Source organism: Odontesthes bonariensis, chromosome 22, assembly GCF_027942865.1.
Source record: "Odontesthes bonariensis isolate fOdoBon6 chromosome 22, fOdoBon6.hap1, whole genome shotgun sequence".
Taxonomy (NCBI): Eukaryota; Metazoa; Chordata; class Actinopteri; order Atheriniformes; family Atherinopsidae; genus Odontesthes; species Odontesthes bonariensis.
In genome coordinates, this window is record NC_134527.1 from 6031538 (window position 1) to 6059522 (window position 27985).

At 43.0% G+C, this 27985-nt stretch overlaps 1 protein-coding gene across 1 annotated transcript; it reads right to left on the reverse strand.

Moving 5' to 3' along the window:
• Positions 1 to 183: 183 nt before the first annotated feature.
• Positions 184 to 27343, reverse strand: arrdc1b (arrestin domain containing 1b). Its single transcript, XM_075455683.1, has 8 exons — positions 27147 to 27343; positions 12428 to 12538; positions 7953 to 8003; positions 5247 to 5401; positions 4715 to 4897; positions 4336 to 4512; positions 2954 to 3416; positions 184 to 931 (listed from the first exon to the last, which is right to left on the reverse strand). The coding sequence occupies exons 1-8, from the start codon at positions 27262 to 27264 to the stop codon at positions 867 to 869; spliced, it is 1323 nt and encodes a 440-aa protein (XP_075311798.1). The 5' UTR covers positions 27265 to 27343; the 3' UTR covers positions 184 to 866.
• Between the last annotated feature and the right edge of the window lie 642 nt (positions 27344 to 27985).

Consider the following 27985-nt stretch of genomic DNA (forward strand, 5'->3'; position numbering starts at 1 on the left):
CTGCAGATAAACAACCCTTTGATAACAGTAGTGTTGATGGGAAACATCTAATTTCTAAGGTGGCAGCATAGAGACAAATGTGCAGTTTGTGTCTATAAACAAAGCACATCAGTGGGTGCTCAGTTTCAAACTGCTAGAGTTTTTTTTCCTCACAGCAATATATTTTCTTCTACAATTAAAAAAAAAAAAAATCCCCAGATCCCTGTTTTTCCTCAAAACTCCTGCGTGCAAGATGAAAAACAACACCTGACTTTGTTATTTAAAAAAAAAAGAAGAAGAAGAAGACGCAATAATCACAGTAAAAACCTCCACAAAGGAGTTTTTTGGGGTCCTTTCGTATTTTCGGCGCGTCACCTCAGATGGGCAGACGAACAGAACGGGTCACGCGGCTCCACCAAGGACAGCAACACACAACTGGACCACATTAACAAGCACACGTTTGGACCAACAACACCAGAACAAAACAAAAAAAAGGCCAGACCGGGAAGTCTTGTCAAAAGCAATCAGTGGCTAAAATCATTCTAAAGGCATCACAGATGCAACAATTGGTTGAAAAAGAATAATCGACCCCCCCCTACATGCTGTGTGACGATCCAGAATGCTCCTGTTAGGCACAGTGATGTTCCCCTGTTCTGTCTGACATTACCTGATGGGACACGAGGTGAAACTAAAATTCTTATAATAATAAGAAATAATCCCTTTTTGTTGCTCAGGAGAGGACAAAGACATAATCTTTAGGGTGCTCGGAGGGTGGAGCCCTCGTCCATCCTTTTTCATTCAGCACGTCTCTGTGCGGATTTGCTGAGAGGCGAGTGCAGACAGATGTTGGTGGGCGTGGCTACTATGCTTCGCCACCTGCTCGTTCTCTACTGTCCACTGTTAAAACTGGAGTTTACACTACTGCAGCTTTCCTCGTAGGAAGGTGGAGGCTCTGTAAAACACAAAGACAATAACGTCAATGACAGACGGTTGAAGCGAGGTAAGGATTTGCAGGATTACAGAGTATACATCAGTGTTAATTTCGTCAACCAGGACGATGACGAAAATATTTCGTTAACGCCCCTTTTTCCCGTGACGATGACGAGACGATGACGCACAAAATTGCTTCCAGAAAATAAAAATATGACGAGAATAAATGATAAATGATTTTCGTTAACGAGACTAAGACAAGACGAAATTTACAAGCCATGGACGAATGGGCATTAAAAAATGTAATTGTTTATAATTAATTTGTAATTGTTAATATAAATGTTTCTTGAACTTCAGAAGATTACGCGCTGTTGCCCTGTTTGTCCCTGCACGGCGCCTGTCCCACGGTGCCTCGCGCGGCTCAATCAGTCAAGTAACGTAGCCGATAGCAAGCTATAACTTAACCATAGCTAGTTCAACTTTGCAGTCCAGTCATGGCGTCGGGCTCGGATACCGGTATACGGTTTGTTGGAGCTGGGCGAAAACAACGCCTGGATGTATGGAGCCATTTAAAGGCATGGTTGGTAATCCTGTTCAGAAACACATTTTGTAATACTGGGTGAAATGGTCCGTCTGTCCTGAGAGAAATCTATACAAGATGTATTTAGAAAAAGGGACGAAAATAATCAGACCTCTGTGGCAGCTGCAGGACTGAGAAAAAGCTGACCAATCCGAGATCAGCGGGACGCTGATCTCGGATTGGAGCGCCTACAAAAACCAATCAGATGCCTCTGCTTTCTGCCTACGCCCCCCTCTGCCGGCTCCCTGCTCCGTGTGCGCATGCGGTTCTACCGGCTTTGGATGAAGCACTGACGGAATGGGGAGGGGGGGGTGGAGCTTAGAGGAGGGGACACTTTCGAATCTTGCTAGCTCTCTTGCTAGCTCTCTAGGATTACCTACCATAGCTTTAATTTACAACGCGAAGGACAACAAAACAACCTGCATGCATGATAATGATTGATCATGCCGCCGATGCCGGTGGTGGCCAAGATGAGAAGTTCTATTCTGCACAGTGTTATATAAATAAAATAGAGAAAAAGAGAAGCAGTGTGTGGAGAAGTTTTATTATGTACAGTGTTGACTAAAATGACTAAAATTTGACGAAGACTAAAATTGATTTTCGACATTGTGACTAAGACTTAGACTAAATTAAAAAAAGCTGACGAAATTAACACTGGTATACATTTATCTAAAATTTGCCTGCTGTGTAGACCGTGCAGACCGAGCAGTCCCCTGCTTCCGAGCAGCAAACACCGTAACAGGCGCGGCTGTCGGCAGGCGGCAGCACGGAGTGATACGAAGGGAGAGAAAATAGCGCCAAGCAATTGTGAGGTCTGACTTTTTCCTGGAGAACGATTTTGTGATGCAAATGTATTACTCTTTTGAACGCATATTGTTTTGAGAAGCAAAACGCTTTATTTTTAAACCCCAGCCAACTAGCCGGACTACCTTCATCAAAATTTCATGTCAAAAACTCTAAACTTTATCAGTATTTTTCAAAAGGTTCTCTGGTCGTTTGCAATGTATGGCGCTGTAATAAATATAATGTAATAATAATAATAAATAAAGGCAAATTCTGCTCCACATGTATTGATTCCGCACATACCGATCCTTCGAAAATCAGAACAATTTATTTCCCTCGTTTGTTCTTTCTTTTGGCATTATGTTTGCATATCTTTACTATATGCAATGAACGGCCTTGTTCTTGTTAGGACCTGTACCGTTACCCCTACGTTGTCCTTTGACATTTTTGTGGCTTCTGGGGGTGTCCACAGTCCACAGTGCATGGCTGTGCATGTACAGATTCGTATGGAGATTTGGTTTTAAACAGTGGTGATACAACCCACAACTGTAAGGGAGCCAAATAGCAAAAAATGTGATAGAACTGTGCAGACCGAGTGCATCAACCAACCAGGTTTGTCCACAAAACCTCAGATACCGAGACAAAAATCAGTAAGTGTGGGGCATGTTTTTAAGCACTAACCATGTGGGTAGTCACAGCTGCTGTACTCTGGAGGGAGAATGAGCGAACAGGAAGTGGGGATTGGAGTCACATTTCCCTCAGTGAAGAAAGGGATGGTGGCTCCAGTGGACAGGCAGAACAATGGAGCGGAGGCGTCAGGTCTTCCGTGGCCGGGAGGCAGCACGCCGCCCGGCGTGTGGCTGAACGCGCTGGGAGACATGGTGACCGGCTGCCCCGAGGGGTCCTGCTGCGAGTGGCTTTTGGTGGGAATCTCTTCACTGGCAACCCCCCCTGCGCACAGCTCGTTCTCTAGCTCGTCCTCCGCCGGCGGGGCGCTGGGCGTCACCCCTGCTGCCCCGCGCGCCCCAGCTGCCTCGCAGAGGCCCGGGCTGGTGGGCATGGGCCTCGACGGGGACAAGTTCACAGGTATGTTCCCGATGTAGATGGGCAAACTGACGACCGCCTCCGGGGACTTCAGGGACACCTGTAACACAAACAGGGATTGGTTAAAGGGGCTCGTATCATTTAAATCTGTGATATGTTCAGAGAACATAAACCCAGCAGAGCTCTTAGATCCAAGGACTCAGGTCAGCTGGTCCAGTCCAGAGTCCAGACTAAACATGGAGAAGCAGCATTTAGCTGTTATGCTGCAAACAAGTGGAACAAACTGCCAGTGGAGATTAAACTTTCACCAAATGGAGACATTTTTAATTCCAGGTTAAAGACATTTATTTTCTCATGTATCTGTGCATGAAATCTGCACGATATCTTTTCATTTATCTGGACTGTTGCTTGTTTTTAAATTAATTTAAATTATTTTATTTGTTTCTCTTTATATTCATGTATTTTTAATGCTTCTTCCACTCCCTGCTGCAATGCTTTTATTTTATGTGAAGCACTTTGAACTGTTTTGTACATGAAATGTGCTATACAAATAAATTTGATTTGATTAAAAAAAAAAATAGATTCTAATTTCTGGATCATCAGTGACACCAAAAAAAAAAAAAAAAAAAAAAAGGTGTTCTCACACTGCTGATTTTCACCTGCTCAGAGCACAAAATGCTCCGATTTAAGTTGGAAAAGAAAACGCATCCTTAAAGCACCTCAGCGGAGTGTTTACAGTGAACTACATGTCATAAACACACATTTATTTGTATGTTTCTATGTTTTTTTCAAATATTTCCAACATGCTTTTTCCTACAGTGGCTTCTTTACAGTTTGGGGAAGAAAGAAACAAAAGAGAAGACGTAAATATAACCTGAAGCAATGTTGATCATCACAAAAATAATACTACGATAACTAACAGGCAGTACCAGAGTGTATCATCAATAATTCAGTAGTTTCAGTCCACAGTCCATCAGTATCGTGCAGAAGGATATTATTCGCCACAGACACACACTGACCTGAATGGAATAATCGATGTCTATGAGGCTGCAGCCGGCGAGTGCTGACTGAGGAAGAGGAGGGACGATGATCTGCTCCCTCCACTCCGCGTGCTTTCCTGCCTTCACTCCGGCTCCCTCCACCTCCGCTATGGTCCGCAGGTCACACACAGGCCGCTTGGTTTTGTAGGTCACTTTCTGGCGAGACAAACGCGCAAACATAAAGACATAAAGACAGCATTTATGTTCTCTTTAGGTTTAGAAAGGCTTAACGGGCGCCCAAAACACAACAAAAAGTCTTTATCCTCACTAGCTGTGGCTCATCGCAGTAACTGACGCAGAGTATGACTCTATGAGCTGGATTCTTTTTGGGATTTTCTGCTCTATTAGCTGAACTTACCTGTATGAGACTGGCCAGCACATATCCGGTGTCTTTCCCAGACTTATTGTGGATCTCAGTGGCTAACCTGATCACCTGACCGGAGACGTAACCCCTCATGTCGCTGCATGTTTTCAGCATCAGGGTGCCCGTCTTCAGCAGGAGGTAGCTGAACTTCTTAGTGGTCACAGCAAATCTCTGATGCTACAGGGACAGAGTTGCAGGGTTAATGCTCATCTGTGTGCGGTTAAGGCTTCACTACCTTATGCTTTGCTGATTATTCATCCCTCTTAGGTTCCAGAGTCATAATGGCGAGGTAGTGAGTTATAAGAAGGAGGGAGCAAAGGAAAACATGCTTCATCTTCTGCTCTGCAGACGCCAAATAAGCCTTGATCAAGACAAAAGCTCATACGATAAAGAAAAGGCATTCCACCATTTGGCATTTTCCCACCTTCTCTATCCAGTCCATCTGTTACTCGGCAAGAATAGAAAGGATGAAACATGAGCATCGAGGTGACGAACAAGTAGAAAGGAATGTGAACCGAACACTTACTTCAACGTCAGGCACCTCGTTGAGGTTGAAAGGGTTGAGTAGGTAGAAGGGCCTCTGGGCTTTGTAGTCCTTGGAGAAGCGGGGCGTGTCAATGGCCGCCCTCACAAGGTAAGCGACCTTTCCAAAGGGTCCCTCAAAAGAAGTGGGGACAGCAACTGAGGAGAAACAGAGGCAGAAAACTTAAAAGGGGACCCTGAAGTGAGTTGCATGTGAGATGGAGCTTAGTGTGAGGTACTACAGGCCATGCATTAGCTTATTCAACCCAAGGGTCCAACAAAACCACTGGGACAGAGCGTGAAATAGTGTGAATATTAACAAAAAGCAATGATTTTAAGATCTTATAAACCGAAGAAACCAAAGAAAACATCAAAATGTTAAAAGTGAGACATTTTACTGTCATGAAAAACAGAAGAAACAAACAGAATCTATTTCACAGTCCTAAACCAACCACATCTCTACCAGCGCTGTCACTATAAATAAGAGGACTTTCAGACTGATCCCGGCACATCGCGTCCTCAACGCAAACACAACAATGATTTTGGGACTCAAGGACAAGATAGAGAAGCGGAGGAAAGGCTGGAGGGTAGGAAATTTAAGAATAGTGGGATAAAAATAACTATTTGGGGAAGAAGCACCAAGGCAGAGAGGGAGAGGGGGGGGGGGGTGTTCAGAGCCAGTGGGGAGAAGAAACTCCATCCATACACATAATCCACATATGAATATCCCAGCAGGTGTACAAAAAGGTGTTTAGTGTGTTGTCCAAATAAGAAACTAAGCATCTCAACCCCCCTCGATACTGTAAAGTGTTCCTTGTTTCCATGATCCTCGTTCAGATGGAGGGCCGCTGCTCCAGGGACAGTCTGCAGCTGCTGTCAATAACAGTTTCCCAGGAGAGACGGAGGGGAGCAGAAAACCTGGCAGCTCAAACCGAGACAGAGATGGAGAGATGGGGGACGTACTAGGCCACCTATCCCTGAAGAGACGCACAACACCCAGCGGCTGAAAGTGGCTGACAAGCAGCCCCACCTGTTCCTCCAACCCTAACTGTCGGTGACATGTTGGCCATTTAAGCAACAGCTCTTCAAGATTCAAGATAGTTTTATTTGTCACATACACAATCATACACAGTACAATGTGCAGTGAAATTCTTCCTTGTCCTGCTACCAATAAAAAGATAATTAAAATTAAATATGAAATGTGAATAAAAATGAATAAAAAATATAAAATAAGAATAAAAGAACATGTATAATGACGTGTTGACATCATGACATGTTGACATGTGAGTATTTGCGAACAAAACTGTCAATTGAGAGTTTTTCTATCAGTTTAGCGTGTGGTCTGAGCTGAATAATATACGCCGAGGGTTACTGAGGACCACAGATCTCAAAGGCAGACCCTGAGGAAGAGTGGGTCTCTCATATTCGTTCCCTAAATTGTCTTTTCTTTCTAAATTGTCTTTCCATTTGTCTAGGTACCCAACTTCCCGCACTTACTCTAGCACTAGTTATGCTCTTAGCTGTTTGGTTTTGGAAGGAAATGCACTTATGATTTCTTGTGACCTGAAGTTCTTTTGCCTACCGATGTGGAACACACTTATTGTGAGTTGCTTTGGATAAAAGCGTCTGCAAAATGACCGTAATGTAATGTAATGTAATGTAATGTAATTTGTATGATGGCGAAGGACCAACTGTCATCCCAGCTTTCAAACAAAAGGGAATCTTTTTTAAAACGTAGGCATCTTGCACTCAAAGGCTCAAAGATTAGTGAGCGTCATCACCACGAAAGAGAATGGAACCAAGGAACATCTGAGGAAGGACGGTGGACTGGAACATCTGCACCAAATATGGGTCAGAAGTAAAAATTTCCCTGATATCAAAAGATCCCGAGGCCCTAAAAGAACTCAGACAGTCGTGCAACCGCGGTCCAACCCACCAACCAGACTAAGGGGTGTGAGACAAAGAGCAGAGGATGTGAGTTAGATGTACCCAGCTGACAGGAGCATCAGGAAGGAAAAGAGCCTTCAAACTTAAACCAGCCTTCGTTTCTTTGTGCACGGCTCTGCCAGCAGCCTGGTTGCTGTGTCAGCAGGGGGCAGAAGGAGGCACTTATCACACTACATGGTAGTTAACAAGCCCTGTGCTGATGTTCTCAAGACCAAGGGCTTGTGAGGAGGGGAGGACGAAGCATGGAGGCATGAAGACCAATTAAACAGTGACTGCACAACAGGATAGGGGACTAAAAATAACCCGAGCCCCCTGTGCTGCAGCCCACTCATGAGACAGTGTGAGGAAGATACCAGACAGACCAGGTGTCAGATGTGCTCAGCTCATCTTTCTGTTATCTGTCCTTTTATACTTTACTGCCAACGCGCAGGAATTTTTATTCAACAGCATCACAAGCTTGTGTTAAAGTGGACGGGAATAAATGTGTATTTCCATGCTGAGGCATCACAAAGCGCCTGCTCCGCCCAGCCCTTTTAAACATTAACGAAAAGTCATTTCCTCACACGGAGAGTGACTAATCCGGGTGAAGAGACAAAGGCCTGAGCACTTTGGAAGTCAGCAGAGGTTATCACCTGCATGTTCCTGCCACTGGCGTCACCCGGTTCTCTGATTAAAAAAAAACAAAACAGGTATGCGAGCAAACTCTTCCAGGATCTGAGGGCGTGGCCCTGACATGCTCAATCAGATTCAGAGTTAGACTCACCTGGAAGGAGAAACTGGAAAGGGAAGCTGTGTTCGCCCGGTGACAGAGTCCCTGCAAAACAGAGGGGTGAAGAAGTCTCACAGTCAACAAGAAAATGCAAATGACCTTCATTGTGAAAACGTTGTGACATTTCTCGTGGATTTTCGTCCACATTGCTATTTCATTAACATTTCACATGTCCCAGAGAGGCCTTCAGGGCTCACCTACTTTCCTGCTGGGGGGGATTTCTGCCCCAAACAGAATTTGCTCTTCAAAGGAAACTGAGCCGAGTCGTCTTCTGTAGTTAAGGAATCTGGCAACTCAAACCAGTCAACCAGTGTCACAGGAAGTGGTTCAGGGCTTGGTGAGTAACAGCTGACACGTGCACACAGCAGAGTGCAGGCTTTTTTCTCTAAAGAGTTAAGAAAGGATTTGCAGACCCCGGCTGATCAAATGAAGCTTTTGTGTTGTCTTCTGAGCCGTCACATCTGCAGGTCACTGTGCACGGTCTTTGCTTTCAGACTACAGATAAGATACGCTCTTTCTTATTTTACGCTCGTGAAATTACCAATAAAACCCACAAAAGGCCCCGTTTTCATATTGGAACCATTTGTTCTAATGAACATGTGGAGCCTGAGTTTCAAAAAGAAGCTTCAACGGCAGCTAAATAAATTTGTCTGGGACTATTTTCAGCTGCAGATTAATACACAATCAGTGCTGCTGTGATCATTTCCAGCAGCAGAACAGTCCAAGTGAGGGTGAGGGTGAGTGTATTCACTGTCGTGGAGGAAAATGTCAGCACAGATGAAAACGATATATATATATATATACATATACATATATACACACATGTGTAACTAATCGATTGTCAAGGCAAGGCAAGGCATCTTTATTTATATAGCGCATTTCATACCACAGGCAACTCAATGTGCTTTACATAAAGACAAGGCATTTAAAAGAACAGCATAAAGCAGCCGATTCTGTCGATTCTGATATTTCTTTAATAATAATAATAATAATAATAATAATAATAATAAATTTTATTTATGAAGCACTTTACATCAACTTAATGACCTCAGAGTGCTACATTTTAAAACTAGCAAGATTTGTTGACAACATAAAATAACAACGTTTGGAGAATTCTCACACGAAACCAGCTAACTGTGGTGGTTTATCCAGAATAGAACTTTACAGTTCTGTAACTTTATATTTGGAGCATTATAAGTATAAAAAGGGAAGGAAAAAAATAAGCTTTTACTTCCCCATTAGTCTTATTAGTCTATGTCTGCGTAAACACACCAAATTCTGATTTACAAATATCTTATCCAACACTAAATATATATATATGCACTGCAGTAATCAATATCTATTAGCAGAATCTCACATCTTACTTTTAGCGGCATCAATTACATGCACCGTTTACTACTTAAATTGATACCCAGAGCATGAGAAGGCATTGAGGGCCTTTGTGTCTCTGTCACACTCGGAGCACCTTCAGCCAACCAGCTTATTAATTCACCAGATGAGCTGAAGGCCCAATTAAATTCTCCCAGACAGCAACACGTCTCACCTCATTAGCAGCGGGAACAACTTTTTTCCATCATCACGTTTACTGCAAAGCAGCACCGTGCTGCAGCAGCACATGCTCGAGAAGTTGATGAAATCAGTTAAAAGAAAAGTAAATTAGATTATATAAAGAACAGTAAGATTCTACCAAACCACTAACCCTGCTTAACCTATGTTAGAAGTTTTATTTATTATGTATTTTATTAATTTACATTTCTACAGTAGCCTTTATAGTACAATAAAGCCAAAAGGTAACACTGTGGTGCAATCTAAGCATATTTTTGGATGACTTGTGATACCGTAAAGCTTAGTGTCAGTGCACCTCTGCTCACTAAAGACACACAGACTGAAGCTTTTTAACGTTCTGCAGTTTTTCCGTTCTTGGTCGCCAAAGAAAAGGCTGGAAGGGGGTCAGAAATGAGCCTGTCTGTCTGTTAGAAGACGTACAGGACGCACCCAGATCAGGCCAGGTTAGGCGAGCAGGAGGTTACGTGTGATGAATGATCACTTTGGACGCTGGCATCCCCGTGGAAACTCTGCTGCTCGTGCCGAGTCATGTCAGCGGGGCAAATGGCTCTCAATGGGGCTCAGGACACATTTGAATTCAGACGGTTGTGCGAAAGTACCAAAAAGGTTCCACTTTTTGACTTTTATTCTTATCACGAGTGTTGGCGCTACTTTCATATGTTTGGCAAATCAGATTACTCTTGTGTCGCCTGGACCAGTCTACCTCAGATTTCTCCTCCTACTCTGGTAAAGTGCCTCCAGTGCTCTGAGAATCAAGCTCAGAAGTCCTCAAAATATCAAGAGTACTTAATATTGAAATAGTTTTTCTTCAAAGTTGCCTTTCTGGTTCTTCCTTTCAATTCGATTCAGCTTAGTTTTGCCCACATAATGCCTCAGGGCACTTGAAAGATACAGTCAAATCCAAGCCTATGAGAATCCAATTAATTGTAATCCAATAAAACCAAATTCAATGAAACCAAATTAGTCCTATTCATGTCATTCCAATTAAAAAAATTGCCTGGATCAAGAAAGCAGCAGACTGCACTGAAACTTGTCTTCGATTCAGTCCCCTGTCCTGAGCTTGCACACGGTTTCAGTTTGTAAGTTCATTTTTATTCAGAAATCCTGCGGTGGTTCTGTTGTAAACATGCTCCAAACACACGGATGTCAGTTCCTCTGCAGAGGAACCACAACGCCACCGACGGCAGCAGGAAGATTTTGCTTCCTGATGGTGATTAACTGAGAACAGTGACAGGATGACGAGCCGACATCAACCGTCAGGCGTCTGTGGCATACCACATTATCAGTCAGCCACAGCGAGCGTCGCTGGCTTTGTGCAAGTGTGTGCGCGGTGATCCTCTGTCACCCTTCCTGTCTCACTCTTCCCATTTTGGGGAGAGAATAGGATGAGGAGGGGGGGGGTACTGCAATGATAAAGGGGAGAACAGAGAGGGGCTGTGTTGTGAATTCTTTATGCCCTTCTTCTGTTCTGTGTCTGACGCTCAACACTTACACTACGTGGGTGGTTATGTGTTGAATACGGGGCTAAAACAGCTAAATGTGCTGGATTCCATCTGACAATGATTCCTTTGCTTTGTTGAAAGCCATCAGTCCTTCACAGCAGTGTGTCTTCCCTTCCAAGAAAAGCTCCAACAAGCTCTGCCAGGCTGTCTGAAGCTCTGTTTAGTCCAATCTCAATGTGTTTTGTACAATATTTCAATGAAAATGAACAACAGGTGTACTCTCCAAATCTAGTTGTAAAAGTAACAATGGCGCTGAATATTCCAGGATATCTGGAGAATCGTTGTTGGCTGAAACATCTCATTGAAAATGGGCCTTTGTGTTGTTTTCAGCCGACTTATTCAATGCAGATCTGTGCGATCTGTTTATTTCACAAACTGTATACTGTACACCTTACTCCTCACTATCAAGCAATCATAATTTCAACGTTGAGGCCAGATGTTGCAGCTGCTGCTTTCCCCGTGCCTCAGATCAGCTGAAACACTCAGTTTATTTAAGTCCAGGTTGAAGACACACCTATTTTCAGCTGCATTTGAATAAAGCTCCAAATCTGAAGCTTGAGTTTCAAAACTTAATCACATTTTAACTACTAATTTTATCTATTGTTCTTATTTCTTTCTTTTTTTGTTTAAAATTTAAATCATGCTTTTTATTTCTACTGTTTTAATGCATCTTTAAAGCACTTTGAATCACCTTGTTGTTGAATTGTGCTGTACAAATAAACTTGCCTTGCCTTTCATCTATAATAAGCTGCATACTGTCGCTGTCACCAGTGACAGAATCGATACAGAATTAATATATGGACTACAGTGAAGTTAAAGGACTAAGTAGCATGAACTATACTTATATTAGTGTGAGAGCCGTTTCCAGCCGCTTTTCAACCAGTTTATTTCGTGCTCCACAGGGTGATTTGCATTGTCAGCACATCTCCCCCCTTAGCTGGGGGCTGTATCGTTTAGACAAAGATAAGATCACATCACATCATATTCGCAGTCGAGCGGGACCTCAGTGCCTCAATCAACCCGTCCTCTTTGGAGCGTATCCAACCATCTCACCTTGGACACACTCCTGGACACCCATGGCCATAAACGTGCACATTTTTGTCCTGAAATGCTCTGCAGTGGGAGTAAAAGACTTCTTTGGTTCAGTGTGTCCTGTGACCGAAACAATGTCAGAAGTCTATTTATATCAAACCAAACTTCTAAAGGCTGAGCTCCAACAGAACTGTTTTGGCCCACAACCAGGTGCTGCTTTCAGCCACCGTACAGCATTCCGGCGGGGTTAAATTACTCTTGAATGAACAGCTTGGCAAAGAAAAAAAAAGTGTTGAGAGCAAACTGCTAAACCTTCCGCACTGTTAGCCCTTCAGATGAAAAAAAAACAAACACTTTAATCTTGGTCACCTTTGTCAGCAACAGACAGCATGCTGTTGACGTACTGCTCCTCCAGGCTCCAAGAGCTGTCGTGGACTTTGTTGGAGATCCCACACGAGCCATGACAGTTCACCTTGATGGCTGCGGAGAGAGGAGGGAGAGTCAGCGTGCTGTCTGAAATGCCTTATACTTACACTAATGACACTTTAAATGCGCTCAGTTACAAATAAGAAGTACTTCTTTATCAGCAGTACATCTGCAAAAACAACACTAATTTCCCAGAACCTGAAAGTAGGTCAATCGATCCGATCGGTTAATATTTTCTCATTAACTTCCGCAACAACCGTGTCGCAGAGCCACCTTTTATCAGCAAAAAAAGGTGAATTTTAATCACAGTTCTATTAGAAAGTTTTTTTAAAGTAGCATTCAATGTTAATTTTATGTTTACGGGAAAAAAAGAAAAAGGCACCACCTTCTGAAACATGATCCTACAGCCCGATAATCGACCAAATAGATGAAAAGCACATCTGAAAGACAGCTCCCTTATTTACCTAACGAAGTAGAAATGCATACAGGAATGTAAAAAATAGGCGAATCTAAAAAGAGAACGAGGAAATAAATGGCCTTTTTTAGCCATTTACATTATTTGTATTAGCTTTGGATCATGGCAGTTTCAGTCCTCCATTTATTTGCTGTTTTAAAGAGAAAAATAATCTATTAACATTGAAAAATCAAGTTTGGAAGGGAAAAAAAGAAGTAGGCCTCATCACTCAGCCCTGCAGAAAACGCCAGTCCAAAGTCAGATATTTTCATGTTTGACCAACCATTAGCGACATCTTTTACTCAATAAAGGAGTCGAATCTGAGACAAAATACTTCTTCAAAATGCTGCTTCTACTCTCCTTTGTTACTTTTCTGTTAGTTCTCTAAACTCTAAACCAACAGCTCTATGTAAACTAATCAGCACGAGAATGGGACAGCCTATGGAATCGTTTTAACTGCTGCTGTTCGCCTCTGCTGCAGTAATGCATAAAGCACGAACAGGAAGTGGATGGTGTCTGTGAGGAATAACTTTATTAGGAAGCTGCTGTGAGACGGAAGAGGTTTGTAAAATCATGGTAGCCTCAGATTGGACTGGGCTGCGTTGGTTGTGCTTCACCTGCAGCATAAAGTCAGGTCTGCATTTTGAAAATTAAGCAAATTATGTAAAAGCTAAGGTCAAAGCGACCGACATGCAAGCTCACTCACTTTCAGCCAAACCTGAATGCAAATGATGAGGTGGGCACAAGATAGGGTGGAGTGTGCAGCTGCCCCTTTTCTCACGCTTATCTCAGACTCTGAGGGAGGATAGTATCTTCTTTAGTCTGCACAAACATTGTCACGCTAATATCGCAACTGACGTCAACAGCACACCGACAGTGAGGAAATATGCTCAGGTCAGCGTCAGGGGACTGCAGGTTCAAGTCTGAACACAGCTGTTCTCTTCCTCTGGGTCTCACCCCCGCCTCCTCCTGCCTCAATCTCCACTCAGTCTCTCTCCTGATTTGTCTGTGAGGAAATGATAACTCTGATAACACACAAACAAACACACACTAAAAAAAAAAATGTGACAGACGCCACAGGATTAAGCAGAAAGAGGGCGAAGCCTCGGCATTATCTCCAGAAAAGCAGACAGACAAACACAGAAAGGGCTAATATTGATGGAAATGTTTGGCCACCGATCTCACCGATCCGAAACCGTTTTTTGCTTCCTTTGCTTCACTTTCTACAAAAAAAAGATTCAGAAACACCTCAAACGCAGCTCTTGTCTAATGAAAAACATTAAAACAGCCCATTAAACAACCCAGAAACACAGACTGATCTAAAAATGACCACACAGTCACACCCATGCAGGACTCTGTGCTGGCATCAAAGAGCATACTCTCACTCACACACACACACACACACACACACACACACACACACACACACACACACACACGCGCGCTCTCAGAGTGGCAGATGGCTGAGCTCTCCACACCAGCAGGGCTGCTGGCACAATTTAAAGTAAGAGGATGGACCTCAGCTACCGGTAAAAAATAAATAAAAAAACGTTTGCCCCTTCATCCAACTGACGTCCATTTTTTTCGGTCATTAACTAAACTCTGCAATCTGCTCCTCTGACCATCTGTCTCATTCCTGAAAAACAATAGCAACATTTATTCCAGCAGACCGTAAATCAGGCATTTATGACGGAAAAGAACAGCCATTTCTGCTTGGAGATAATGTTTATAGCAGTCTGATCTGGAATGGGAAAGAGCTCAGCTCAGCCCCTGAAAGGTCAGTGCAGAGATAATCTGTTAATATCCCCAGCAGCAGCAGCAGAGCTGAATGGGAGTAGTTCTGTCACAAGAGAGAAGCTGGTTTCCTGTCGCTGAATGCTGAATAACGGGCCGGCCTTTCCACAGAAAACATGGATCCCGTCCAGATGCAGACATGATGTGTCATCGCGTTCCACCGCAAGAATCCCAGAGGGACGGAGCACAAACCAAAACTTCTCTTTAAAAGTGTTTTTCCCTGCATCCAGTACGATCATATGTCCGTGTAAGAATGTAAAAAGCATCCAAGCTGACAGATGTCATCAAACTACGCGACACTGAATCTGGTGTCACGTAAGAGGGCACATGGGGAAACACATGGAGGGGGTAAGAGAAAAAAAACTGAACAAACAAACAAAAGCAACACAGAACAAGCTGTAAGACCAAGAAGTAAAAAGAAAAAGTAGAGCCATCTTATCTTTGTTTTTCAAAGCAAACAACGGTGCAGATAAGTGTCATCATCTTTGCAGGCTGAGGCCTCAGATAAAGATCTTCATTTCCTCTCTCAGCATGGCTTCCCCTTTGAGTTAACCGTCTAAACATCCTTTCTGAACATTTCACTTCCCAATAACGTAGATTTTGATGAGACCAAAGAAAGCAACAATCAAACAAAACCATAAAGGGGATTTTCAGCACAATCATCACATTTTTAAAAAAAACGATAGATTAAGCTTCCGTCGGATGGACGGACAGGAGATGGTTTTTAGGTGTCTGAAGGCTGGGCTGTGTTTCGTGGGACATCTATATATTATCTGTACCAAAAATATAAAATCAAAGATATACATTAAAAGTCATTTAGCAATTTGTCCGCTTGTTAAGGCGGACTGGTTCCAGCATCTGTTGTCAGGGACCTCAGCTCATGAAGTTAAACTGTCTACAGCTCAAGATTATCGACTCTTCCCACTGGGAGGAGCTGTGAAGGTAAATAATGACATTGCAAGGTGCTACCGCATGCTCAACAGTAACTTCCACATAAACTTCCTCTGATCAGGGTTGTATCTGTTCACAAACTGTATCTGTTCACAAACTGTATCTGTTCACAAACAGATGCAGCCGCCTCCCTCATTGCCACTCAACGCCAAACGGCTGCCGTTTGCTCAACAAGAAAAGGAAATGTTTGCTATTCCATAGGTTCTGAAGCTCTGATGCAGCTTTCTTTAGCAAACCCGGGAGTTTGAGCATTGCAATCCTGTGCAAAAAAAATTAAAAACCCAAAACCTGTATCGCAAGATTTAGCTTGAAAATCAGGAAAACGACCTTTGAAGCACGAGCACAGAGAGTTGTGCCAGGGGCCAGTTCTCCACCCAATAACCCAGAGCCTGAATGAAAACAGACAAGTGGGAAGTTTGAAGAGGCCGGCAGCAGAGCGTGCTCTGACTCAGCAGCTGCCTGGAGTCCGTCCTGGTTCCCTCCGCAGTTCAGCGAGAGCGTCTGTGGGAAGCGATGATGTCAGTGCTACTAATCATTAGGCTGCGTGGACTACGACTGTGTGGGCAGACAGAAGGTGTTATCAATAGTGTTTCCAAAACATGACGACTGTGTTTTATAGTATCAAAGTGCTCTCTGAGGTGTTCCAAACGAGGAGAATATTTCACACAAAACAGCTGTTTACATCCACGACTGAAAGGGAGAAAAACGCCTTCAGCACCAGACTGTGTGATAAAACCACACAGGGCTCGCAGTGCAATGTGTCGGCTCTGCAACGTGGGGGAAAATTAGTCAGCGTGGGTGTTGGTCGTTCTCTATTTGCACTCTTCAGAGTTCAGTTTCTGCTGACACAGGCAGAGAGGAGCCTCAGTGAGTTAGTTTGAGGAAACACTCAGTCAAAAACAGACCAGGAAGGAAACGGCGGCTTTCATCCCAACGCTGATCAGGAGACGAGACTGTCTGAATTACTGGAGCTGATCAACATTCCTCACATGCACCAAAACGCTCACTGAACGTCATTCATACATTCCAAGATAATGAGGTCCGGCAACTCCAACAGCAGTGTTTGTGTGATGAACGGTGCAGATGTTACAGCTTTACTCGGGGTAAGCAGGTGTATTCGCTACAGAATGTCCAAGTTGGAGAATAAGATGAGCTGAAAACATTCTTATTTTTTTTTTAATGCTTCTAAAACTTGTAAGACATTTTTTAGCTTTTCTTTAGAAGCCCCAAAAGGCCCCACCTTTTTGCACCGCGGGCCAGTAATCCGACGCTCCTCTTACTACTGTCATTAAATCTTAAAGCTCTTCAAACAATTAGCTCCCTCTCACTTTTCCTGCATCTCTCCCTGCTAATGCTTCTCAGTGAAAGCCGTCAAACGGAGCCACCTGATCTTATGATCTATCAGTCCCAACTGTAAGGGGAACCCCCCAGACAGACAGACAGAGCCTGGTCTGTTCGTTCAGACATGTCCTCGGTTGCCAGTTCCAAACAGAAATGCTGCTTTGCGAGCTGCTCCGGTGATTAAAAGAAACGTAAGATTAATGCACAGCTCAATGCACACTGCAACGTGACTTTATCACATGGGCTTTAGCGTGTGTCTGAGTTTGGCCCCAATCGGTCTGTAGGACGAACCGAACCTTCAAAGTGTTTGCATTCGCGCGTAAGAGGCTTACGCTGCAGCCTTTACATCAGGAAACCAGTAGATGTGTAATCTGTACTTACTGTACTTGTATTTATGACAAGATTTATGTTGATTCGATTCTAAATCGATCTGAAACGACTCCCGACTCAGTTAAGAGTTTTGATCCCAAGTGATTTTCAATTCAAAACTATTTTTAATGCAGTAAAGAAAAAAGAAAATAAATAAATAAATAAATAATAAATATCAGAATCTATTGTTTTCAAATAAGAATAAAGTAAGCCTGAAAACAGGGTGGCTTCATCTTACCTCTCAGTTCTGCAGAACGCACCCTTATCAGATATCCATCTTAACATGAGAAGCCCGACTCACCTCAACGCAACAAAAACTCACAAAAAGTCCTTTTAATATCAGTCAGTCACAGAATAGATTTTAAAAGCCTGCTGATGGTTTACAAATCCCAGAACAGTTTAGGCCCAAAATACATCTGTGATATGTCTAGAGGATATAAACCCAGCAGAGCTCTTAGATCCAAGGACTCAGGTCAGCTGGTCCAGTCCAGAGTCCAGACTAAACATGGAGAAGCAGCATTTAGCTGTTATGCTGCAAAAAAGTGGAACAAACTGCCAGTGGAGATTAAACTTTCACCAAATGGAGACATTTTTAAATCCAGGTTAAAAACATTTCTGTTCCCATGTGTCTATGCATGAAATCTGCACGATATATTATCTGGACTGTTGCTTGTTTTTAAATTGATTTAAATAATTTTATTTGTTTCTCTTTATATTCTTTTATGTATTTTTAATGCTTCTTACACTCCCTGCTACTATGCTTTTATTTTATGTGAAGCACTTTGAACTGTTTTATACATGAAATGTGCTATACAAATAAATTTGATTTGATTTAATATGCCGACATCTCTCTGCCAGATTAGGATTACTTTTGATTATATCCACGCCGGGAGAGACTTCCACGTATGCGACGGCGACAATTGTTCTACATGTGATCCGAAAAACGTTCAACTCATTTATAATATGTGTTTAAAACACGGTTTCATATCAATTACCCGCATAAAGGCTGACCAGCAATGTGACACAGCAGCACAGAGATAATCCCTCTGCACCGAACCGTAACCTTTTCGTCCGACTGTGGGATTGTTCGTGTCGTATCAGCTGACGTCCGACCCTGACAGTCAGAGCTTTGCTCACTCCTGTGAGGTAAAACAGTGTGATATGCAGATACAGATTTTGGAGGGTTTCTCAACATCAATGAGAGGTGTTTTTCCCTCGCAGGTCAAACAGAAGCAGCAGGCCTGGGGCTTCTGCACAGCCATGTCAGACGAGCTGCAACAGCTCTGCTGCTTTATTTGGGTGAGTGGTGACAAACCGACAAGTAAAGCACCTTCACAACAACCACACACACACAATTTCCCACGACTGAGCACCCTGCTACGTACATAAGGGCCATATCTTGTGTAAGGCAGCATAACTGTAACAACCACAACATTCTAGCTTCAGACAAAAATAAGGATATGGCTGAAAATCAGACGATGTGTCCGTTTACATGCAAAATTCATTCATCTGAAAACTAAAAAGGTGTTTCTGTCACTCTGAAAAACTGCACAGATCTGCGGAATTATGCTCAAACTGTCGGAGCCTCTGCTCAGTTTTATTCCACCAACACTGCAAAATCCAGATATTCAGATTAAAATGAAACAAAACACAAAAAAATGTCCCTTTTGAGAGGCCGAGTAGCCTCATTCTCAGCTGTCTTTAAGAAGAAAAAGCAATAAGAAGTTCAGACTGATTTTTAACCTCTTCAGTCAGCAGAATCACAACCACAATAACAGCAGCAAAAAGACTTTCTGCTTATCTAGCGAACATATGATGAGCTCCACTCACTGCATACCAACTTTGTCTGTTCATTGGAAATGAGCTGCTTTGGAATTCAGATAATAAAAGGAGAAACAGCCGACTAAAACCAAAACCAAGAGACTTCAGAAAAGCAGGTGCCTTCTGAGGTTTATTTACTTTCACACACCGTCCATGTTCATTTTCACTGAGTTGATCTCTGTGGACGTTCATCGCTCAGGTGATTACCTCATATCAGTGTGCCATAAAGTTCTCTATCTTTAGTTTCTCCACCACCGTAAACCAATCGACATTTTGTTCCACGACGACAGAGGAACGGCAGTGTCTGTTTTTTATTTCGCTGCACAGGAAGTGGAACAGTGTTTTCAAGAGGGAGAGAGGAAGCGGCGAGGGGCGGGCCTGTGCTTTTTCAGAGGGAAAAGATAAGAGAATCCTCTGACAACAGACCTGAAATAAAGAAAAAATACCAGCTGTGGTGTCAGACGGCACGGAGGTTAAAGGATGGATATAATTAACATGACTAAATCTTAAGAGGAAGAGGAACAGCTGGTGCCGAGACTCACAGCTGACAGCGCCCCTTCAACGGGCACAATACAGTGAGTGATGAAGTTCATGAGGATCAATGCCGCCCGCCCACACTGAAGGGCACCGGAGAGAATGGAGTCGCTCTGAGTCCCTGTTATTCTCACTGTGTAAATGATATGCTGCATTCTTCATTTGAAGACAAAAGATGTCAAAGTCACAGGGATTAAAACTGAAGTTTGTGAACTCAGTGCTTCATAAACAACAAAAGGAAAATACTTAGTCACAAGACAAACTCTGCCGAAAGGTCAAAACCAGGAACAACACCTACAACTGGGACCAGGTGAGGTGCAAAGGTTGTCATTGCAAGAAGGGCCCCTTAAGAGTCAAGCCACCCTCCTGGGCCTCGTCACCAACTGGATCAAAGTTCGTTTCTAAAAGGGAGTCGTTCCTTTCCACAGTCGCCTCAGGCACGCTCAGGACGGGAGATTGGACTGAAGACAAGTTTCGGTGCAATCTGTTGGTTTCCTTAGTTAGGAAATTGTTTTTGAGTTGGCTCTATATGCACAAATTGAATTCCAATTGGCTTGAATTGGACTTTATTATTTAAGTGCCTTGAGGTGACATTTGTTGTATTTGGCGCTATATAAATAAAAAAAAAAAGAAAAACTTGGGATGGGACTTGGTTTTGGGGTTTTGTGGTGCTGCGGTTTCACCCTGGCTGTCTCTCGCATGCCTCTGGGTATCCAGTTCTCCTCCCTTCTGTTCCGTCTTCTGGTGGAAGCAAGCGGGAGGGAGGGAGTGGGGTCAGGATACATGACTGGGTGAAACCCGGAAAAAGGAAAATAACAAAAAGCCCACGACAAAGATAATGAAAAGCACGAGTCGCCTCGGTGCTTCTTCGTGAGAGACGAGCTGTAACCAGGAGCTACTCGTAAACAAGTGCAGTGTAACCGTGTCAAGAGAGAAGCTCGTCTGCATGACAGCTGGAGCTGCTTCATACAGATCCATCAGATACATTGGGGACTACACCAGAACTTCAAAACTCCTGATCACAGGAGAGAAAGTCCAACAATCCGACATCACTGAAAATCTGGGCTTTATAGAGCACATCAATTCTAGCATTATTACAGATACAGTCATTTTTTTCCCCCTCTTTGTTGTTATCGCTTCCTGGACCTTTTTATAGGCCTTCCCAGAAACCAACACCTCCTGAGTAGTCATCACACACCCCGTGGCCACCCTTATCTAAAGCCCTTGTTACTGATGCTGCCGTGTGGACCTGTGAGGGCTTGTCCAGGATAGAACAAACATGGCCTGAGGAAGCGCACGGTTTCTGAATCAAAGTGGCACTGAGACTGAAACGGGGACGAACAGCGTGGGTTTGGAAATGTTGCTGCTTGTGCGGAAAAGCAGCGGAAGTCGAAAACGATTGGTCAGAAACAAATCGACTCAACATGTGATCAACGACCCACAGGCCTTACAAAAGAGAAAGAAAGACTTTGTGCGAGTGTGTTGCTCCCCCATAAAAGAATGTACAGAAACAGAAAAAGAAAAAAGTTCCACCTGACTAATCTTATAAATGTCATAAAAACAATTAAAACAATAATTTTGTGGAATTATACATAAGACAAATGAACCCTCGTTACATATGCTCTTAAGCCGATGCTTTGCTAACCCTAACCAACTTAATTTTTAATAATTCTTTTTAATAAGTTAATAATTCCATCAATGATTGTGTGTGTATATAACCTTTCCCTTTCACTGAACCCTAACCCTAAGATAGCAGGGCCAGGCGGAGTCACAGGACTGCATACCTAACCTTAAATCGGGGTTTACATGCCACATTTTGTAAAATTAATATTAAGTTTTAATATATTTTTGATAAAGTTGAATAATTTTCCCAGGAAGTTGTTCCAGTGAGGTCTGCCTGCATAGCCCTACCTTCCCTTAAGGATTCCAGCACCAGCCACTAACTATAAGTCTGGATGTCCAGGCCACAAGTTTTTAAAAACAAATAGGAGTTTTTAAATAAATGTTGAATAATTTTTCTGCTTCTCTCCCTTTTTTGCAGCACATAACACACACCTGTATGGAGCCTGTGTGCACAGTGAAAAGGCCCAAAAGATGAATACGACTTCATGTGAAGTGACAAACGTCCTGTTGTACAGGTGCTTCTCCACAACTGCCTCAAGAGAGGGTCGATGAATTTGTGTTGGCCTTAAGCCGTCACTATCAGGGCAAAGCATGCCCCAGATGAGAAACCGGATAAAATGTCCATACAAGCCGAGACGCTGAGCCAAAACATAAACATCTCTTGTATCAGGTGACTGTACACACTGCTGAAGGCTGGGGAACAGAGTGAGAGGAAGCCAAACCGTACAGACAGGCTGACTCTGCCCCCCCACCTCAGATCTATAACTCATCCTTTCACAAAGAAGCATCACCGGCTGCTCACTGGAAAAAATGCCCCTCCAAAAATAAGTAAAAAAACAACAAATACAAGACGTTTTTGCTTGAAATAAGCAAAAAAAAAAAAGTGCCAATGGAACTGGTGAAAATCGGCTTGTCAAGATTTCTTGAAATAAGATGTGATATTTAGGACTTTTGAGTTAAAAGTGATCTTGAAATTAGCTTAAAAACCTCTTCAAATGAAAAAAAAAAGCTTGTTTCATGTGAAATATGACTCAAAACAAGATGTTTTCAAGACTTTTTCACTTAACAAGATATTCAGGATTTATTGTATTAAAACAAGTCCCTATATCTGGCTGAAATAGTACTTGTTAGGCAATTGTGTCTTATATTAAGTGTAATGAGATACTCAATGAGACAAATATACTTGGTAAGATTTAGATTTTTTTCAAGTGCTGGAGTGATTTCCTCTCATATCCTGCATCTGAAACGACAGAAAATACAATTTGTGCTCGTGTTCTAAGTAAAGACGATGGTGTGAAACCATGAAGTAACACCACAGAAGAGTAATTTGGTGTTTCCCTGTTCTGAGGCTTTCCTCCCGAGCAGCGGCCTATGAAGCAGCTGTGAAAGGAACAGCCGCCTGGGAATGGTAGCATTTCAACCTTTTAAGCGATGTGGACCAACACAGCCCTCTTTCTCCGTTTGTTCTGCATATCAATACTCAAAATAACAACCGAGTCTTTCTTTAACACAGTAAAAATAGGCCACACACACACAAGTACTTCCCCTTCTTGAGATAAAAGTGTTTACCATCTGCATCTTAACAACAATCCTGTGAAAGAGGAACTACAACCCTTTTCATTTCTATAGGTCTAACGTATCAGCAAATAATGATAGTTCATCTGGTCCTTTACAACCTCAGACAAACAGAAACACAAGGCGAAAAGTGTAGAAGCAAAGCGGGAAAAATGGAGTTTCCCCTGTAATTCATCAGCTGGTTGAACCAGTTTAGCAGATAAAACATGAAGTAATGGCTTTCTGTTTGCCGTTATCAGACTCTTACATCATTGAGGACATCGCTCCTCTTTACATTGTTGTCTGAGTTTATTGAGGCTTGGGAGCATTTGGTTATGTACAGGATTGTGACTGGACCAATGCAACACCTTCATTCTTTTCTTTTTGACTTAAAGACTTAAGACTAAAGTAGATCTGCTGCTGTGTTTGGGATCATTATCCTGTTGCATGATCCAAGTTTATCAAAGCTTTAGCTGGTGGGCAGATGGCCTCTCATTGACTGTAGAAAAGTCAGCTCAGTCACAACAGGGCGTCCAGGTCCTGTGGCTGCAAAACTCGCCCAAATGATCAGCCCTCCACCACCGTGGCTGACAGTTGGTATGAATAACATATAATAGGAAATATTTTATTCATAGCATTGATGCTGATATGCTGTGTTTGGTTTCTCCTGCAACCCTTCCAAACAAGAAAACAATACTTGTTCAGTCTTTTTCTAACTGTGCTGTCATGAACTTTAACATTTAACATGCTAACCGAGGCCTGTGGAGTCTGAGATGTAGCTCTTGGGTTTCTGACCTTGGGGTGACCTTGCTGGGACATCCACTCCTGGGAAGATTGACAGCTGTCCTGAATGTTTTCCACTTGTTGAATAATCTTTCTCTCTGTAGAACGATGGACTCCAAATAGTTTGGAAATGTCCCAGATTGACAGACAGCAACAATTTGCTTCTCTAAGATCATTGCTGGTGTCTTTCCTCCTTGGCATTGTGTTAACACACACCTGAATGATCCAGAGCAGCAAACTGCCAAAACCTCTGCTTTCATAGAGGTGCTCACACTGACTGATGATCAGTTATTCGACTACATTTTATTAGCAGAATCTGCCTGCTACTTCCCGTCTTAATTTCTATTTTTCAAACACTAGTTTTTGTTCAATAAATACAGTGTAATATGCTCAATATTGTTCATCTAAGGTTGCATTTACCACTTTTCACAGCGAGGTAAGAACAAAGTAATTTCCTTTTCATCACCCATACATTTTCTTTAATGGATGGGTATATTAAGCGGGTTTAAAGCGGGTATATTAAACCCAATTTAGGGTCGTGGGGGAGCCTGGAGCCCATCCCAGCTGTCATTGGGCAGGTCGCCAGTCCATCACAGGGCCACAAAGAGCCAAACGAGACGCACAACCGTGCACGCTCACACTCAGTCCTGTTAGCCCTTGCTGTCAATTCTACAATGTACACAGGATCGGCACTCTCTTATTTACAGGACTCGCCGTCAGGCATTAGGTGAACTGTGTTAGGATTTTGTCGCCGATAATATCTCCGTCTGCAGGTTAAAGCTGCATTTTGGTGCACGTCTAACATTGTGTGTAAATACTCACTTTCATTCATTCACACATTCCTGACCCTGCTTCCACCACTGTCTTTGTGAACGAGCTAATCAATAGAAATGCCGTCTAATGGTTTCTGTCATCAATAATGGAGTCCGGCTCATAATGTGGCCTCAGCAACTTTCAGCACTTAAAGTTGTAAGAAAACTTACAGCTGCTTCATAAAAGCGATTTTTTATTATCATACCACCTGATAACTGTGGACAACAGACTACAGACTGCAGTATAAAAGAAAAAACAAAACAAACCGCACAATGATCCATCTTTGTCACGTTTTTTTCATTTAAAGCAGCGTGATCTGGTAAGATCATGCGGATCTGCAATCTAATTTGATGCAGACTGACACTGCTATCCTGCAAAATATCTGAGGATAGATTCTGAGTTCATTAGACCAGAGAAATGCGTCAGATTTACTTTAATCAAAGAAATACAACAACCTGAATGGACTGTAAAACAAGCGATGGGTTGCTTCTCTGCATAATGAAGCAATAAAGTCAGAGACTATTCCATCAGAAAGTTTTGTTGCCGTTTGTATTAATTAATGTCCATTATGTTTCTAAAACTTTAAAACAAACAAAAGAAATCAGTCTGGTGATTATGTCCTCTCCAAGTCTGCATCGTCATTGTTGCCATTCTATGTACAGCACAAGGAAATGGTCAGATTATCATCATTACGACTCATCGCTTTATCGAATCAGACATTCTTACCTCTCCAGTGTTCTCTCCTGAAAGCAGAACAAAGAAAGCACACATTTCCCTGTTTCGGCATGATTCAAGCGGCCCGAAGCTGAGAGGGGTGATGTCAGACGACAGGCCAAATGCAGCCTCGGGATTTACAGTAGCCAAGGTGAGAGCCCAACTCTCTCTTCAGCAGGAATACTTTAGCGAATGAGTCACTGAAAGACTCCGAATACGAGACAAAAAGCGACAAAATGAGATTGACAAACCCAAATCTTTCAGAGGCGAGCCTCAGCTTCAGCAAAGAAAAGAAAACTCCCGACAATTAGACTGCGGCGCAACATTAAACACACACTGATCATGACAGGAGATGGACAAGCCTGATTCTATTCATCTGAAAGGGAGGGGAATGAGATGTGTACAGAGATTTCAGCAGAAGAACCAGCTGAAAATGTCTCAACACTTTAGTCGTTCACCAGTCAGCCTGCGCTGCATCTTCACACAGAACTGTAGCAGCCCGCTTCTTATCTTTGCAATGAATTCTTCAGTAGATCACACCCTTATTTTTCCACTGGTGTGGACACACCTGAAACCTTTCAATGACTGCGTCCCAATACTTTCAGTGCAGCCTGAGGGCCCAGCCATGTAATGAATCCCTAAAAACGTATAAAACTATATTCACCGACACCAAAGGCAGCGCAAACTGATATCAGGCTTGTTAGATATTTCTCTTTATGATCATTTTGTTTTTTCTTTATTCATTCACCCATTTTCAAAGCCAGTTTGCACTAAAGAAAAAACACTCACACTTTGCTTGCAGACCTGAGTTCAGACTCCTTATAATAAATAAAAACAGACCGACAGATACATTGCTCCGGTTGCTCTCATCTAAATCTCTCCGCCCGCCCTTCACCTGAGGGAGGCCCGCCTGGTCCGTCTGCTCCAAGCATGGCCCGCGTTTGTCACAGCAACCACACAAAAGCAGGGTTTCATTCTGGCATAACAAGCCCTGGTGTTAGTGTAGGTAAAGTCATGAGGGCTGACGGTGTAACACAGCTCGGCTGGAGCTCTGACCTCTGCTGTATGCTTCTGCTTCAGGTCAGCTCGTGCATGATGCCAAATTAATCTGGCTGTGGCAGACATAAAAGCAACTTGACAAAGACTTTCATCCACAACAAGCAATGAAAGAGAGTTGTTTTATTCCTTCACCTTACCTACCCTTATTGGACTTTACAGAAAGCCCCTTATTATTTATAGTCCCTGTCAATTATCATTCCACTGTAGTAGATTCCCACTGAAGAGGCGGCTCAGTAACAGATAGCAGCCCCCTTCTTTTTTCTTTTTTTTCTCTAATCAGAGGTGAATCCCACAAGGATCACATACAATGGATTCTTTGTTTACTCCAACAGCTGCCCTCCACCTACTTCCCCACCCGATTTCTAACTGTTTAAACCAGTTCACCTCAACATATTGGCATTAAAAGCGTGAAAGTGGTAGAAATGTGTAAACACATTAGCACCTGTTATTATGCTTTTCGGATGTTTCTCCGCGTTTAAACAACACAAGGAGGCAATGTGTTGAGGTACAGCCCGACTTCAAACAGCAACTGGCCCAAAACGGCGCAACAATTTAGCCGGCGGCGCCAGCTCGTGCGGCCGTCCGCCCCCAGCGCGGCACCGCCACACCGCGCGATGTCCGCGCACCGAATTCCGTCAAAAACCCGCAGGACGCGCCGTTAAATCGGCTCACACGCGAACAACAACCCGTCCAGCTGTCTTATATCATCCCCTGCGTTCACCACCGCGAGGTTAAAAGTTTATTTACATCGAGCCCCTGCGCGCGCTCTGCTGAGCCAGTTGGTGGAAGACACGCTGGCACAAAAAAAAAAACTGTTCCTCTCCCTTTCTTAGTGATGAAGGGAGGCTTTACCTTTATACTGCAGCGAGTTGCTGGTTCGTATCTTCACGGTTCCGCTGATAGACTCCCCCGGACCGTAGACCACCTTGTTGTTGGTGAAAGTGATTTCAAACGCTTGTAGCTTTCCCATGGCTCCTTTCCGCTCCGCGACTCCGCCGTTCTGCGTCTGTGCTGCTGCGCTCTCACCTGCTGCCGCGAGCGCGAGCCGAGCGCACCCTCCTCTTCCTCTTCCTCCTCCTCCTCCTCCTGTCTTAGCGACCTGTGACGTCACGTTGACCACAGAAAAATGATGGCAGGGATTAATATGCGGATGTTAACTGACGCAAGATACGTCCCAAAATCCAGCTGCTGAAAATGTGAATAGTAAACACGCAGTTTATTTCAGCAGTGTCAAAATGAACAATAAAGAATAAACACACAAATAAAAACGCTCTGGATCATGTAGAAGACTTTTATTGTCCGTTTTGTCATGGGTTGATGCTGTTTTTCCTTGTGCAGGTCTTGATATTTAAACGTAAGACAGAGAAAATGTTTGCAGAAAACTTTTGAAGTGAATCTTTTGCAACTAAGAAAAATGATCATAACTACAAAGCTTGCAGAGTCGCGTCTGTTCAGAAAGTCTCGAAGCACCAAGAGCCAAAAATGTCATTAAAAATACAGTCTCTATCCTGTCAACAACAGGAGAGATGAAGGTGTTTAAGGTACTTTCCAGAAAGGATGTTACTGCACGTGTTCTGACAAAAAAAACAGTAGTATTGTACTTCTTCCCATTCCTTTTTTAGAACAATGTGTGGTGTTTTGTTATGTATTAGCACTTTATGTGATTTAATTTTTCAAATTTTTTTTCTTTC